Raw genomic sequence first — 12,669 nt, 5'->3', positions numbered from 1 at the left:
CAAGACTTTAAGCTTGGCTAGTCGCTTAACAAGATCAATAACCAAATAAATCACCAAGTTAGTCAAGTTAACATCAAGTTAATTTTATTAATTTAATATTATTTTATTATTTATTTGTGTTTTTTATGTTTATGTTTATTAATACAATTTAATATTAGAAACTGATACTAAAAATATTATTACACATAACATTAATATTAGTAAACCAATTATAGATAGGTAATCGTCGAATATTAAAATTTGAACTTGATTTAAATAATTCTTAAAATTCTAAAATTAATAAAATCAAAAAAAGATTTGTGTTATATAGAAATTTATATATAAATAAAATTTATTTTGCTCCTAACACTGTTTAGGTAACCTAATGGCACAAAGATTTTTTTATTTAAATTAAATAAATATAGCATTTATGAAAATAAATAAAATTTGAAATAGTTACAAAAATACATCCTCAGTCACATCTCAGATACTGTGGGTCCTTGTCAAAGATGACCACATCTTGGATGCACAGACCTTGTTCTGTGATAGGGTTTCTGCGAGTCATATCTCAAATGCAACCGTGATATGAACATAAGCATATATCAAGTATTGTGCATACGAGATACGCTCGTTTCATGGTTGGGGTCAGTGCATCCGAGATAAACCCAGCTTCCTAATACCTCCCTCAACATCCGAGATATAGTCAAGATTATAATTAGGGTCTCAACACCCAGAATATGGGTATTATGGTATAGATGTCTCTGCAGCCAAGATATGTTATAGAATAAGTCTATTTATAGAGACCATTTCAATAGCTCTTCTCACACAATTCACAAACCATTCTTCTCTTTCTCTTCTCTCCATTTTGTTCTGATGGAGAATAACCAATTCTTCTTTGTGGTGGTTTATCCCATTAATTAGACACGTTGATGAAGTGGTGATTTTTGAGTCTGAAAAGATTGTCATGGTGCGCACTTACCGGGTTGATAGCCTGGATGTGCGAACAAAAGAGGTTGGGCGGGTTGCATATAGATTTCTGAATGCGCTTTTGAACGGTGGATTTACCAACTGGTTATTTTGGATTTATGGGGATCAGCATGTGAGGGTAATGTTCAACGTACATGCACGTCTGATGCCGCAACATGTGATGGAGTTGTATGCTGTGATCTGTGATGTAGTTATTGGTAGTGGGCCGTCTCCTTCGACTCCTGAAGTTGTGCCGCTCAAGGCGGCACTGATCCACTATGCCCAGCCTCATGGTAGTGCAGACGAGGACAACAGTAAGGGCGATTCAACCTATGTTGCCGGGCCCAGGTCATCAAGCGATACAGCGTCTGAAGATAAGTTTGTACCAGAGACTCCCAGCGGTGGTATTGGTAGGTTTCTGCTGCCTCCCCCTTTGGCCATTCCTCGACTGTCAGATGGTCCTAGCCATTATCAGACGTTGAACTTGGATGCAATGCAGGCGGACAATCTTTTGAACCCTGGAAACGAGGAGGATTACAACACGGACGGTGTGGTGGAATTCCAAGTTGGGCATAGGTTCAGGAACCGAGAAGCAGTTCTAATGGCGGTGAAGAACTATAGTGTTCGACGGAATGCGAGGTACAGAGTTCTGGAGTCAAATAGGCTTAAATATCATTGTCGATGCAAGCAATTTACCAATGGTTGTCCATGGAGTCTTCGTGTGGCATTACGACAGAACTTGAATTACTCGTATATTTTATGTTATATTTTGGATGCATTAGACTCTATACGTTAGTTTTTTTGTTATGCATGATGTTGACATCCGAGCAAAATTTGCAAGGAGGTACGTCGGTTCGGTGGATTACATACCTGTCTGGCACCTACCATGTCTCAGGACCATGCTCAGCTGAATAGTGGTTTTTGCAAGGTCGTGTTACTTATGATAAAGACTGACCCATCGGTGTCTATCCCAGTGTTGCAAAGTGTTGTCCATCAGAGTTACCATTTCAAGCCCTCGTATCGAAAGGTGTGAATGGCAAAGCAGAAAGCGATTACAAAGATCTATGGCGACTGGGAAGAGTCGTATAACAGGATTGCTGCGCTCTTACAAGCTTTGCAGGAATGTCTCCCATGTACGATTCACGAATGCATTGCTTGCCTTATTACTAACAATAAAAAAGGTTAAACTACTAACCTCAAAGTCCAATGCTCCAGCTACGTGCTAAGTATTATTCAGTCTATTAATGTCTCATTTGTGGAACTTGATTTCATACGTCCAGAAGCTCACAAATTTGGAAAAAAATGGTTATAATCCACGTTTTTCCCGGATGCTGTGACATATATACGCAATCACGCATATCTCGAATGCACTGACCCCAATCACAAAACGAGCATATCTCGAATGCACAGTACCCGATCTATGCTTATGTTCATTTCACAGTTGTATCCGAGATATATGACCCGTAAAAACTCAATCACAGAACAAGGTCTATGCATCCGAGATGTGGTCATTTTCAATAAGGACCCTCAATATACGAGATGTGACTAAGAATGTATTTTTATAATTACTTCAACATTTATTTATTTTCGTAAATACTATATTTAATTTAAAAAAAAATCCCAATTTTTAATATCTAAATTTTTTATAAATTTTTTTAACAGCTATTTTTTGTTGCAATTAGTGTGGTCTTTAATCTAACACTTCCCACATAAATTAGGTTAAATGTCTATACAAAAATAATAATCTATATAGCATATGGCGCATTCTTCCAAAATCCTACATCATAAATCATTCATTCGAGTTTAAGATGATAGTAAAGCATGTCTAGGACCCATTTACAGGTCATATACTATGGTGAAAAAGAAACTAGTAGTTCATGTAAGCATCTGTGTTATAAGTTATAACTTGTAAATGGAACTAGTATCTCATGCACGCATCTGTGTTATAACTTGTAATTGAGTTATGCATTACATTACATAGACCTGAAACCCAGAATCTCCCTTCCCTTTCATACGTCCTTATGATGAAGCATCCAAATACAATCCCATACTAACTCCTATCCGATGAAGCCTAAAATAATAATATCGAAATTCAACGACTATACATAATTTATCAAAGCTTGTGTTATAGCTTACATGTTCTCAAGAATGAGTTGACCCCCATTTAAATTCAAATGGGCTTCCAAAAGGAACATGGCCAATCATGGAAGTGAGACTACCAACTAAGGAGATTTTTCGACTGCTGTAGTTTCGCATTATAGGAGCTTTCCATTTCCTCCTGAATATTATTTTACAGTTAGCAATGCACAAGAAACAAAATGCAACTTGAGTTTCCCATCTCATTTTTGTAGACATTCCAAAAGCATTTTAAAACGTGCCACATTGTTGTCAAGCTAGAAATAGGTAATACTTAATAGAGAATGAAGAACTGATTCAAACCTTGCAAATTTTCAGTAATGGCTGGAGGAAGGATGACCTAAAGAGTTTGATGGCATTTGCAAGTGAAGTTTTATTCCATTCTGCCATAAGTCAAGGTGACAAAAGCCATTAGTTGGGAAAATCTTGATTCTTGAACAAGATGTAAAAATAGAACAATAATTATATGCATGGAAAACTAATTATTTCCATGACATGCAAAAATTCTACCAGAAAGAAACCTAAGTATTGTCAGAGTATCAAACAAACCTCCTTCAACATCAGACCTCAAGCCCTCCCTATTCAGCTCTTCCAAAAGCTGAAATTTTAAAATTTTCACAAATATTAAACATACATCATCCAAATGGAGTAATCAGTAATGTGAATAAGTTCAAGCATTTGTTTTTCAGTTCAACCACTTCCACATGGTAAATTGCATTAGTAAAGGGTGGGACCAGAAGAGACAACATTAAAGTGCAGCAATTCCCAAGTCTTCAACTATTTATAGAATACTCCTCATATTTCAAGTTTGGCAAATAGTTGGCAAAATAAATCCAACCCTCCTTTCCAGAAGGATGAAGATAACCATTATAGTGTGCATATTTTAGTTAAGTAAGAAGATAGTCATTGTAGTTGTACCTGGATAAGGGTTGGCACCGTCGTGGGATCAAATTCTTCACAATTATTTGGGTTGATGGGGACACAAACACAGCCTACAAGGAAGAAATAGCCATAGCATGTTATAAGCCCTATCTAACTAACACACTTATCCCTATTTTCATAGGGACGACGCACTATCTAACCCGAAACAAAGGAGGATAAATTTTCTGTTTTAATATTCTTATAGCAATTACAAATTAAAACAAAAATATGACTTAAGAGTCAATAGTCACTTAAATCAACAACTTGCTATCAAGAAAAAGTTGATATGGAAAACATACCTGTTTTTGGGTGCACACAGAAGGGTGCTTTGAGCAAATGGTTCATATGTTTAGAAACCTAAAATATAAATACGTCCAGCCAAATAAGTAAAGAAAATTGTGTTATGACGACTGAGGAATAAATATGAATGCATAAGTTCGAAGCCAATATGAAAACCATCAATAAGAATACATGGGGAAAGAATGCCAAATAATAGACGAACCTCCATATCAAGCCTAGGATATGTATAGGTGAACACAATCTCTTCAACACACCTACGCACCACTTGTGCCTATGGAAACGCAAAGGAAAACAACAACAACAACAACAATAAAAATATCAGTTAGTATCTAGTTTGGAGAATGAAGCATCTAATTACTCAAGAAAGTCATAGCTGCACATATTTGATGCCATTAACCAATTGCTCCCAAAAAAAAACCTGCCTCAATACAAATGAGACTTCCATACCTTATGTTTTTGCAGCAACTGTTTAAGCTGCTCCCATCGAACAATATTAATGTCTTCTTTTGCACTAAAAGACCGCCTACTTTCTTGCCACTTTCCTCGAAGTTCAGAAGCAATAGCTGCAAATACAATTTACTCATTATATGCCAGATGATAGCAGGAAATCCACAAGCATCATCATACAGTGATAGGAGAAAAATACATTGATCAGGAATCATCTCTAGGATCTTTTCATATCTCTCCTCGCTAGAAAGTAAATTTTGACTTGTAAGCAGTTTTGTCTCAAAATATTCCTTCAGAACTTCAGTATATGATCTCCTACAGATATGAAATGTTATTCAGAACATTGAATTGTGGATTTAGCTAGGAAGGTCAGTTATTCACTATCGAACTTACGCCAGAAAGGGATGCAGAACTTGACCCATCAAGGAAACCTTCTTATAGTTATTTTCATTTCCCTGGAAAGAATATAAATCAAAGATATACTTAATACATGACTCGCAAACTAGATTATTAGTACAAAACTATCATACCTTGTAGACACGAAAATAGTCCGCAACTGCTGCTCTCTGCTCATTAGTCAACCTGTAAGTGTAATGGTAACATTTGAAAATATGTTTATGGCCCTTAGTAGCCAAACCAAACCAAAAACAAGTTTTAACTATATAGTGTCTCATGGTCTTACCGTCTTGCCTTTCTATCACAGACCCAACAATGTACACCACGTCGACCACTATATACCCAGAGAATATGTCTAAACCCAAAGTCATCTGAAAGAATAAATCAACACAATAATTAAGCTTGAGTGCATCAGAAGACATTACTTCCAAATAACTATCTGACAGTAGGGGTGCACATCGGTCGGGCCAGGCCGAGTTTAGTTAGACCTGGAACCAGCCCTAAAATAGAACTGGGTAAAAAAAGGCAAACCCAACAAAATATGCCTCGGGTCTGGGCCGGGTTTCAGGTCGAGCTGGGTCTTGAACACCCCTATCTGACAGCATACAAGAATGGTGCATAGACAATAGAGTGATATACAATAGTAGTATACACAAGTAAATGATAGTAAAGGCCAAAGAGAACTTTAGTCTCGCACTTTCATTTCAAACAATGTATAAATCAAAAATTCTACACTAGCTTTCAGTCTTTCACAGTATGTATAAAATGCACAAAATTACCTCTTAAGGAAGTATCTACTACTTTGACAGCTACAGTCATTAATGGCCAGCAATTGAGACAAACATCAGCACCTGAGCAGCAGTATCTAACATCATCATAATCTGACATATCCTACACATGATAATTAACCAACAAATGTTAAGAATCCCACAAAGAAGTAGAAAAACTCACAAGTACATTTTAATTTGAAGAGCTTCTTACTATATCAAAAATCAGCTCCCTCTCAACCGGAGTGAGAACATTATCTCCAGCATAAGCATTCCTATGTGCAGGCAGTAATACATTTAAAATAGACATCAGAATTCTTCCAAAAGTATCCTACATTACAGATTTTAGGTGGGGTATTTATGAGTTGGTGTGCTATATTTATTACTCCCCTATATGTTGCTTATTTCTCTGGTCACAACACCCAACAATTCACACAATCAGTAATATCATCTTTCTCTCTTTTGTCTAGTTACTCTATTATTTCCACTGAATAACCATGAATCTTAACACAGACTATTTAGCTAACTCAAAAATATATGCATCAATATCCTTCAGGATTAAGAGATAATTAAAAGAAACAAGCTTTCATATCTTACGTTGAGGTTGTAGATGGGTCCAATATCTATCTTTAACGGGCACTTGTCTTTGATGGAGTTTTCAAGTTCGGTGGCACTATTGAAGGTATTGTAGCACACAAATATATCGTTATCTAGAGTGTACGAGAATTCCCTTCGTCCCAAGTAAGATGAATCACAAGCAGGATGCTTCCCATCTACAAATACAAAAACAAAAATATAAAAAAAGATTAAAAGAAAAGATTATGACAGTAGACTGGTAGAATGGAATTTAAGCTTACCGTTGCCGTATGACATCCATCTATATAAATCAGCATGAGGAAACAGCTTACCTGAGGTCCAAAATATCAATGAATAAGAATGATTATGTAATTATTATGAAATTTTAGGAATAAAGAAATAGGAAGAGAAATTAAGTTACTGTAATATATTTTCAGATAACTGGGGTTGAACTCATTAGGAAGGGCCGCGATTTGGCCTTGCTGAGGCAGTTTTGGTTCATCAATGAGCATGTCATCGCTTTCTTTATAAGCTCCTTGGCGAGTCATTTTGCGGCGGTTGTTGGGGATCTGAAAATTGAAGTGTGGAGATGTAGAAGACTAAGCGAAAACAGCTTAGAGAGACAGCGGAAATAGCAGATTGGAGCAGATGGCAGGAACCAGGGGTATTCATGATGCGAATTGGCTCGGTTTTGATAGGGAAAACCATCTGATCCTATCGTACTGAATTTAATTGGATTGGTTTGGTTCGGATTTTTTGGTTTTTAAAACTAGTTTAAAATCCTAACATGTCCAAATCATATTTGATGTACTAAAAACCTGTTTTTATGCTATTTTCAGCCAATAAAATGCAAAAAAAAAAACCAATATATGAGAAGTAACAACGTTATAAACTGCAGTACTACAACACAATAATTAACAAAATTCAAAGTTCAACAAATAAAAAACATAGTTCTTGATTTAAACTCAAGTTCAGCAATGACAAAGCAAAAACAAAGGTTTTCATAGTTTCCATTTGAATTTTCCAACCACATGTTAATTATTTCATTCATTCACTTGAAGGTCTTGAAGTTACAACCAAGGTTGCGAGAACCGGACCGGTCATTGAACCGGTTAAGTAACTGGTTCAATGGTTCAATGGTTCAACCGGAGTTGAACCGTGGTTGAACCGATTTAATTAAATATATAATAAAATTTATTAAAAAATTAACTCTCCCATATGTAAATTTCTGTAAGTCAATCAAGCACACTCCAAAACATCCAAAACATGTATCCAACTTAAGAATCACAAGCATAATTCAACCAAACCATATGAAGCCATATAGTAAATTCAATACAGAGTTGTGGCAATGTTTTTATTTTGAATCAATAACAGCAAAACAACAATTCACCAAAACAAATACAACAGATTGAATTTAAAAATCAATCTCAGCCGAATTAATAAATTAAACAATTGAATTTATAACTCAATCTCAGCAGAATTAATTCAATATAAACAGACTGAATTCAAATAAAATTTCAAAACATTAATATCTCAAAATTCAGCAGAATAATCAATATACATCATATGCATGTTCAGAATAAATTTCAAATTTCAGAGGGATAGAGTCAGAGAGATAGAAACAGGGAGAGTTAGAGACTGAGACTTGAGACCTGAGAGGGTTGAAGGCTTGAAGCAGAGAAGAAGAGAATTGAGACCTGAGACCTGAGACCTGAGAGGGTTGAAGCAGAGACTAGAGACTTGAGACACGACGAAAGGTAGTCGCTTTGACTGCGAGACTCCACGCGAAGAAGAGAAGCAACGACGGTGAGACACAGTTTGGAGCATAGAAGCAGAAACGATGCCAGCAAGGAGGGGAGAAGCAGAAATGACGAGGAACCGCTCTAGTTACTGGTTCACTAGTTCATTGGTTCAACCGGTTCAACTGTAGTTCAACCAAAAAAATCGTTTTATAATAAACACCTGATTCTATAAAAATTCAATGAGGAACTGGTTCTAAACACTCTTCTGCATTTTTTTACTTCAAAAGGGGATCATAAACACCTAGTTCTATGAATAAACAAACTACAATGATATGCAATGCCAAAAATAGACCAATGATAAAATAATAAAGGGTTTCTCTCTTCAATTTTATGTTCAAGCTTGTAGCATACCAGAATCAACAGAATAATACCATTAAAATATTCTTCCTTCTTAATTCTTATATACCTCAAAGAATTTCCTACAAAATGAAAATTGAACACAACACACAGCTTTAAAACAAAAACAAAACAACACTCAGAAATCAATCGCCTCTTCTAAACACAGCCTTTAAAACAAAACAGAACAACATTCAGAGTATGAGCATTAATCACAAAAAATTGATTTCTGAAACAACAAAAACAGCAGAACAACATTCAGAGTTTGACATTGATCACAAAATATTGATTTATGAAAAAAAACAAAAACAGAAGAACAACATTTAGAGTTTGAGCATTGATAACAAAAAATTGGTTTCTGAAACAAAACAAACACTGCAAAACCAACAGAACAGCATTTAGAGTTTGAGCATTGATTACAAAAAATTAATTTCTGAAACAAAACAAACAATCAACAAAACAATGAAAACAGAATTTTTTTCCCTTCAGAAGAAGAAAACAATGAAAACATGAAGCATATAATAAATCAATGATCACCAATATCCAGCAAGAATCTCAAAGACAACAATAAATACACAACAACAATTTAGCAAATAAACAAGAACAACACCTAAATAGAAAATCCAACAAATTAAATCACATAAACCTAACAATTTAGCAAATTAAAACAACAGCAGCCCAACAATTTAGCAAATTATCAACTTAACAAGTTCAAGAACAGAAAATCACAACAAAAAAAATAAATAAAATAACAGAAGAACAACAGAATAATAACACAAGAACAATTAGCAAATTAACAAGTTCACACTAACAGTTAAAATTTACCAGAAGAACACTAATGCAAGTGGAATCATCATGCTAATATGTTTTCTACAAAGATGCTATTTGTGCAGCTAAAATTTCCTAATTACTAAGATCCAATTATTCTAATTTCACATGCAATCAACTTACTAAGTTTCTAAAAGCTAGAAATGATAAAACCAACCCGAAATATGGTTAAAGCATTTCATCGAACATGTTGAGTGCAGTAAACTTGAAACGAAATAAGAGAATTCAAACCTTAGTATCAATGTGATAGAGAAGAGAACATAAATATTGTATAATTTAATTCAGTCTATGAAAAAAATCCAAACCACTGCCAAATCAAATAGTTACTTATTGTAATAGAAATAAGAAGTTGCAGAGTTTGAAGCAGGTTATTGGTGTTGTGTGAGTGTATTGTCTGGTGGTGGGTTTAGGGAACTCACGAGGCGGCGACAAAAGAGAGCAGTTCGACGGCTAGGTGGAGCGCGCGGGTTGGTCGCAGAGTTTGAAGCAGGGCAACGTGGCTTCCAGACGAACGCGAACCCGAACGGTGAACGGCGAGTAAACGCGACCAGTGAACGGCGAGTGAACGCGAACGATGAACGCCGAGCAAACTTGAACGGCGAACAACGCGAACGAAGACGACGGCTGAACGAAGACACGAACGTTAACGGCAACCAACGGCGGCGGAAGCGCGGCTGAGATTAGTGACAGCAAACGGGGGTTGAAGACTTGGAGCACGAGGGAAGCTAGATAGACGGACGGACGGCGGCAGTATGCCACCCCTTGCGGCGGCGGTGGTGTAGGCTTACAGTGCTAGGGTTTTTTGGCTGAGTTTCTATGAATGAAAGAAAGGGAGGGAGAAAGGGAGAACAAGGTTCGTAGAACCGGACCGGTCATCGAACCGCTTTAGTTACTGGTTCACTGGTTTACTGGTTCAACCGGTCCAACCGTGGTCTAACCGGAAAAATCGTTTTAGAATAAAATAATATATAAATTTTAAATATATATCCTAAAATATACTTATAACTTTTGATAAAGATCTTCCTACCAATCCAGTTCTTTTGGTATAGCTTTGTGGTATAATTATAGCATTCCAATTCAGAATTAGACTGCATATACTATATTCAAGGAGAAATCTTATGCTTGTACAACTTAACAGCACATAATCCACCTGACATAAAGCTAAGCAAGGACTCAAGAATTGTTTATTCTGGACAAAAGGGGATCATAAACAACTGATTTTGTGGAAGTTCAATGAATAAACAAACAAACTACAATAATATGCATTATGCAATGCCATAAACAAACCAATGATGAAGGGTTCCTCTCTTCAAGCTTGTGGGGGACTAGAATCAATCAACAGAGTAGCTGTTGGGATAATCTTCCTTCTTAATGCTTATATACCTCAAACAATTTCCTACAAAATGAAAACTAAGCACAAAATAGGGCCTTAAAACAAAAATAAAACAACACTCACAGAGCCAGAAATCAGAACATTCACACAGCCAGAAATCAAGAACAATAAGCACAATATACTAAAAATAGCCAGAAATCAAGAACAATCAGCAACTAAAATTAAAATACAGCAACAAATAATCACCCTAAATACTAAAATCGATAAATCTATCAACAAAAATTCAAAAGCAATTGATTCAAAAGTTAAAAAACACTAAAACAGCAGCAGCAAGTACCAAACAGCAACAAGTAATCCCTAATCACACTAAACCTGAAATTTCAACAGCAACAAGTAATCCCTAATCACACTAAACCTGAAATTTCAACAAACATTACAAACAGCAACAAGTAATCCCTAATCCCTAAACAAAATTTCCAATAATGATTTCATTTCATTTTTAGCAGCAGCAAGAAAATTTTAACCAAAATTTCAGAAATCAAAGAAAGAGCAGCAGCACAAAATCAGCAAAAATTATCAATTTCATAATTTCACATTAAAAATCAACAAACAGAGGCTCTGGGGAGAGAAGACGGAGACACGAACAAAACAGACAGAGACACTAACCTTCAATGGAAGCACGGACGGCGACCAGGGAGACGACGGCTACTGGGGAGACGACGGCTACCGGGGAAGATGAAGACCGACGAGTCACTCACCTGGTTCGAGAGGCCAGCGAAGACGATGGAGCGTTACTGGGCTGGGAACCAGGCGACGATGGAGGGCTACTGGTGCTGAGGACCAGGCGACGGCGGTGGCGCTGACGACCTGAGAACCGCGGCGATGACGAATGGAGGGCTACTGGGCTGGGAATGCTTCAGACTTCAGAGTGCTAGGGTTCACTGAGACAGAGATGAATGAATGGGAGTCGGGGGAAGAAGAGGGGGATTTTCCGACTGGGTCGGGTTGGGATGTTGGATAATCGGGTTTCACTGTAAAACAATTAAAAACGCATCGTTTAAAGGAACCGGCCGGTCACCGGTCCGGCCCAACCGGCCGGTTTTCGGCCGGTTCATCGGTTTTCTAGCGATTCTCTCACAGCGGTTATTGAAAGAGGACCGGATCGCTTGTATTGCCGGTTCGTAATTAAACCGGTCGAACTGGCCGGTCCGGTCCAGTTTTCAAAACCTTGAGGGAGAAAGAAACGAAGGAGCTTCAGAACCAAGAGTGAAAGTAAGCGAATTTGGCAAAAACGACGCCGTTTCTTTTAAACCGGTTGATTCTCTGTCCGGTTCAACCGGCCGAAAACCGGCCAGTTCGATGGTTCTCCAGTTTTTAGAGAAACGGTTTTAGGGGCAAACCGGACCGTGATTGCTGCCGATTCACGATTAAATTGGTCGAATCGGCCGGTTCGGTCCAGTTTTGTTTTCAGAACATTGCTTGTCAGCTTCAGTTTTTCTTTTCTTTTTTTTTCCCTCAGCATCAAAACGACGCCGTTTGGTGGATTTTGGGAAAACCGGTCCTTGCAAAAACCCGACTGGTTCAACCGATTCAACGGTTAACTATCGATTAGACCGGTTTTTTAGGACAGTTTTGGAGATGTACCGGACCGACTAGATAACTGATTCTCAATTAACCCGGCTGAACCGGCCGGTCCAGTTTTCAGAACATTGCGAGGCATCGAGAATAAAACTAGTTTTCCCTCCTAAAGAGGGGTTGTTCCAGTCGGGGATGCTTAATTGTTTTGAAAAAGGGGATAAACGACGTCGTTTAATGCCAAAACCCCAAACCCTAATTTTACTCCTCACTCATCCCTCTCACACTCAACATCTCTCTCAGTCTC

General features: G+C 37.2%; 1 protein-coding gene across 7 annotated transcripts; it reads right to left on the bottom strand.

Annotated features, from left to right (window-relative positions):
- LOC107630812 (DNA primase small subunit-like) lies at positions 2,805–10,018 on the bottom strand. Of its 7 annotated transcripts, none has more exons than XM_021121881.1 (18): positions 9,876–10,018; positions 8,642–8,709; positions 6,910–7,057; positions 6,770–6,820; positions 6,510–6,685; positions 6,127–6,198; positions 5,925–6,036; positions 5,432–5,516; positions 5,280–5,331; positions 5,143–5,204; positions 4,949–5,064; positions 4,750–4,865; positions 4,505–4,573; positions 4,302–4,359; positions 4,000–4,073; positions 3,592–3,679; positions 3,385–3,464; positions 2,805–3,223 (listed from the first exon to the last, which is right to left on the bottom strand). In XM_021121881.1, the coding sequence occupies exons 3-18, from the start codon at positions 7,034–7,036 to the stop codon at positions 3,161–3,163; spliced, it is 1,401 nt and encodes a 466-aa protein (XP_020977540.1). In that variant the 5' UTR covers positions 7,037–7,057; positions 8,642–8,709; positions 9,876–10,018; the 3' UTR covers positions 2,805–3,160. The 7 variants fall into 7 exon arrangements, 6 of the variants coding, with proteins under 6 accessions (XP_020977540.1, XP_020977545.1, XP_020977548.1 ...); XM_021121886.1 differs by lacking the exons at positions 8,642–8,709; positions 9,876–10,018 and adding exons at positions 8,141–8,228; positions 8,268–8,359; XM_021121889.1 differs by lacking the exon at positions 9,876–10,018 and having other exon boundaries at positions 8,697–8,765.

The sequence above is a fragment of the Arachis ipaensis genome, chromosome B01, assembly GCF_000816755.2.
Source record: "Arachis ipaensis cultivar K30076 chromosome B01, Araip1.1, whole genome shotgun sequence".
Taxonomy (NCBI): Eukaryota; Viridiplantae; Streptophyta; class Magnoliopsida; order Fabales; family Fabaceae; genus Arachis; species Arachis ipaensis.
This window is presented reverse-complemented; position numbering and strand designations above follow the sequence as displayed.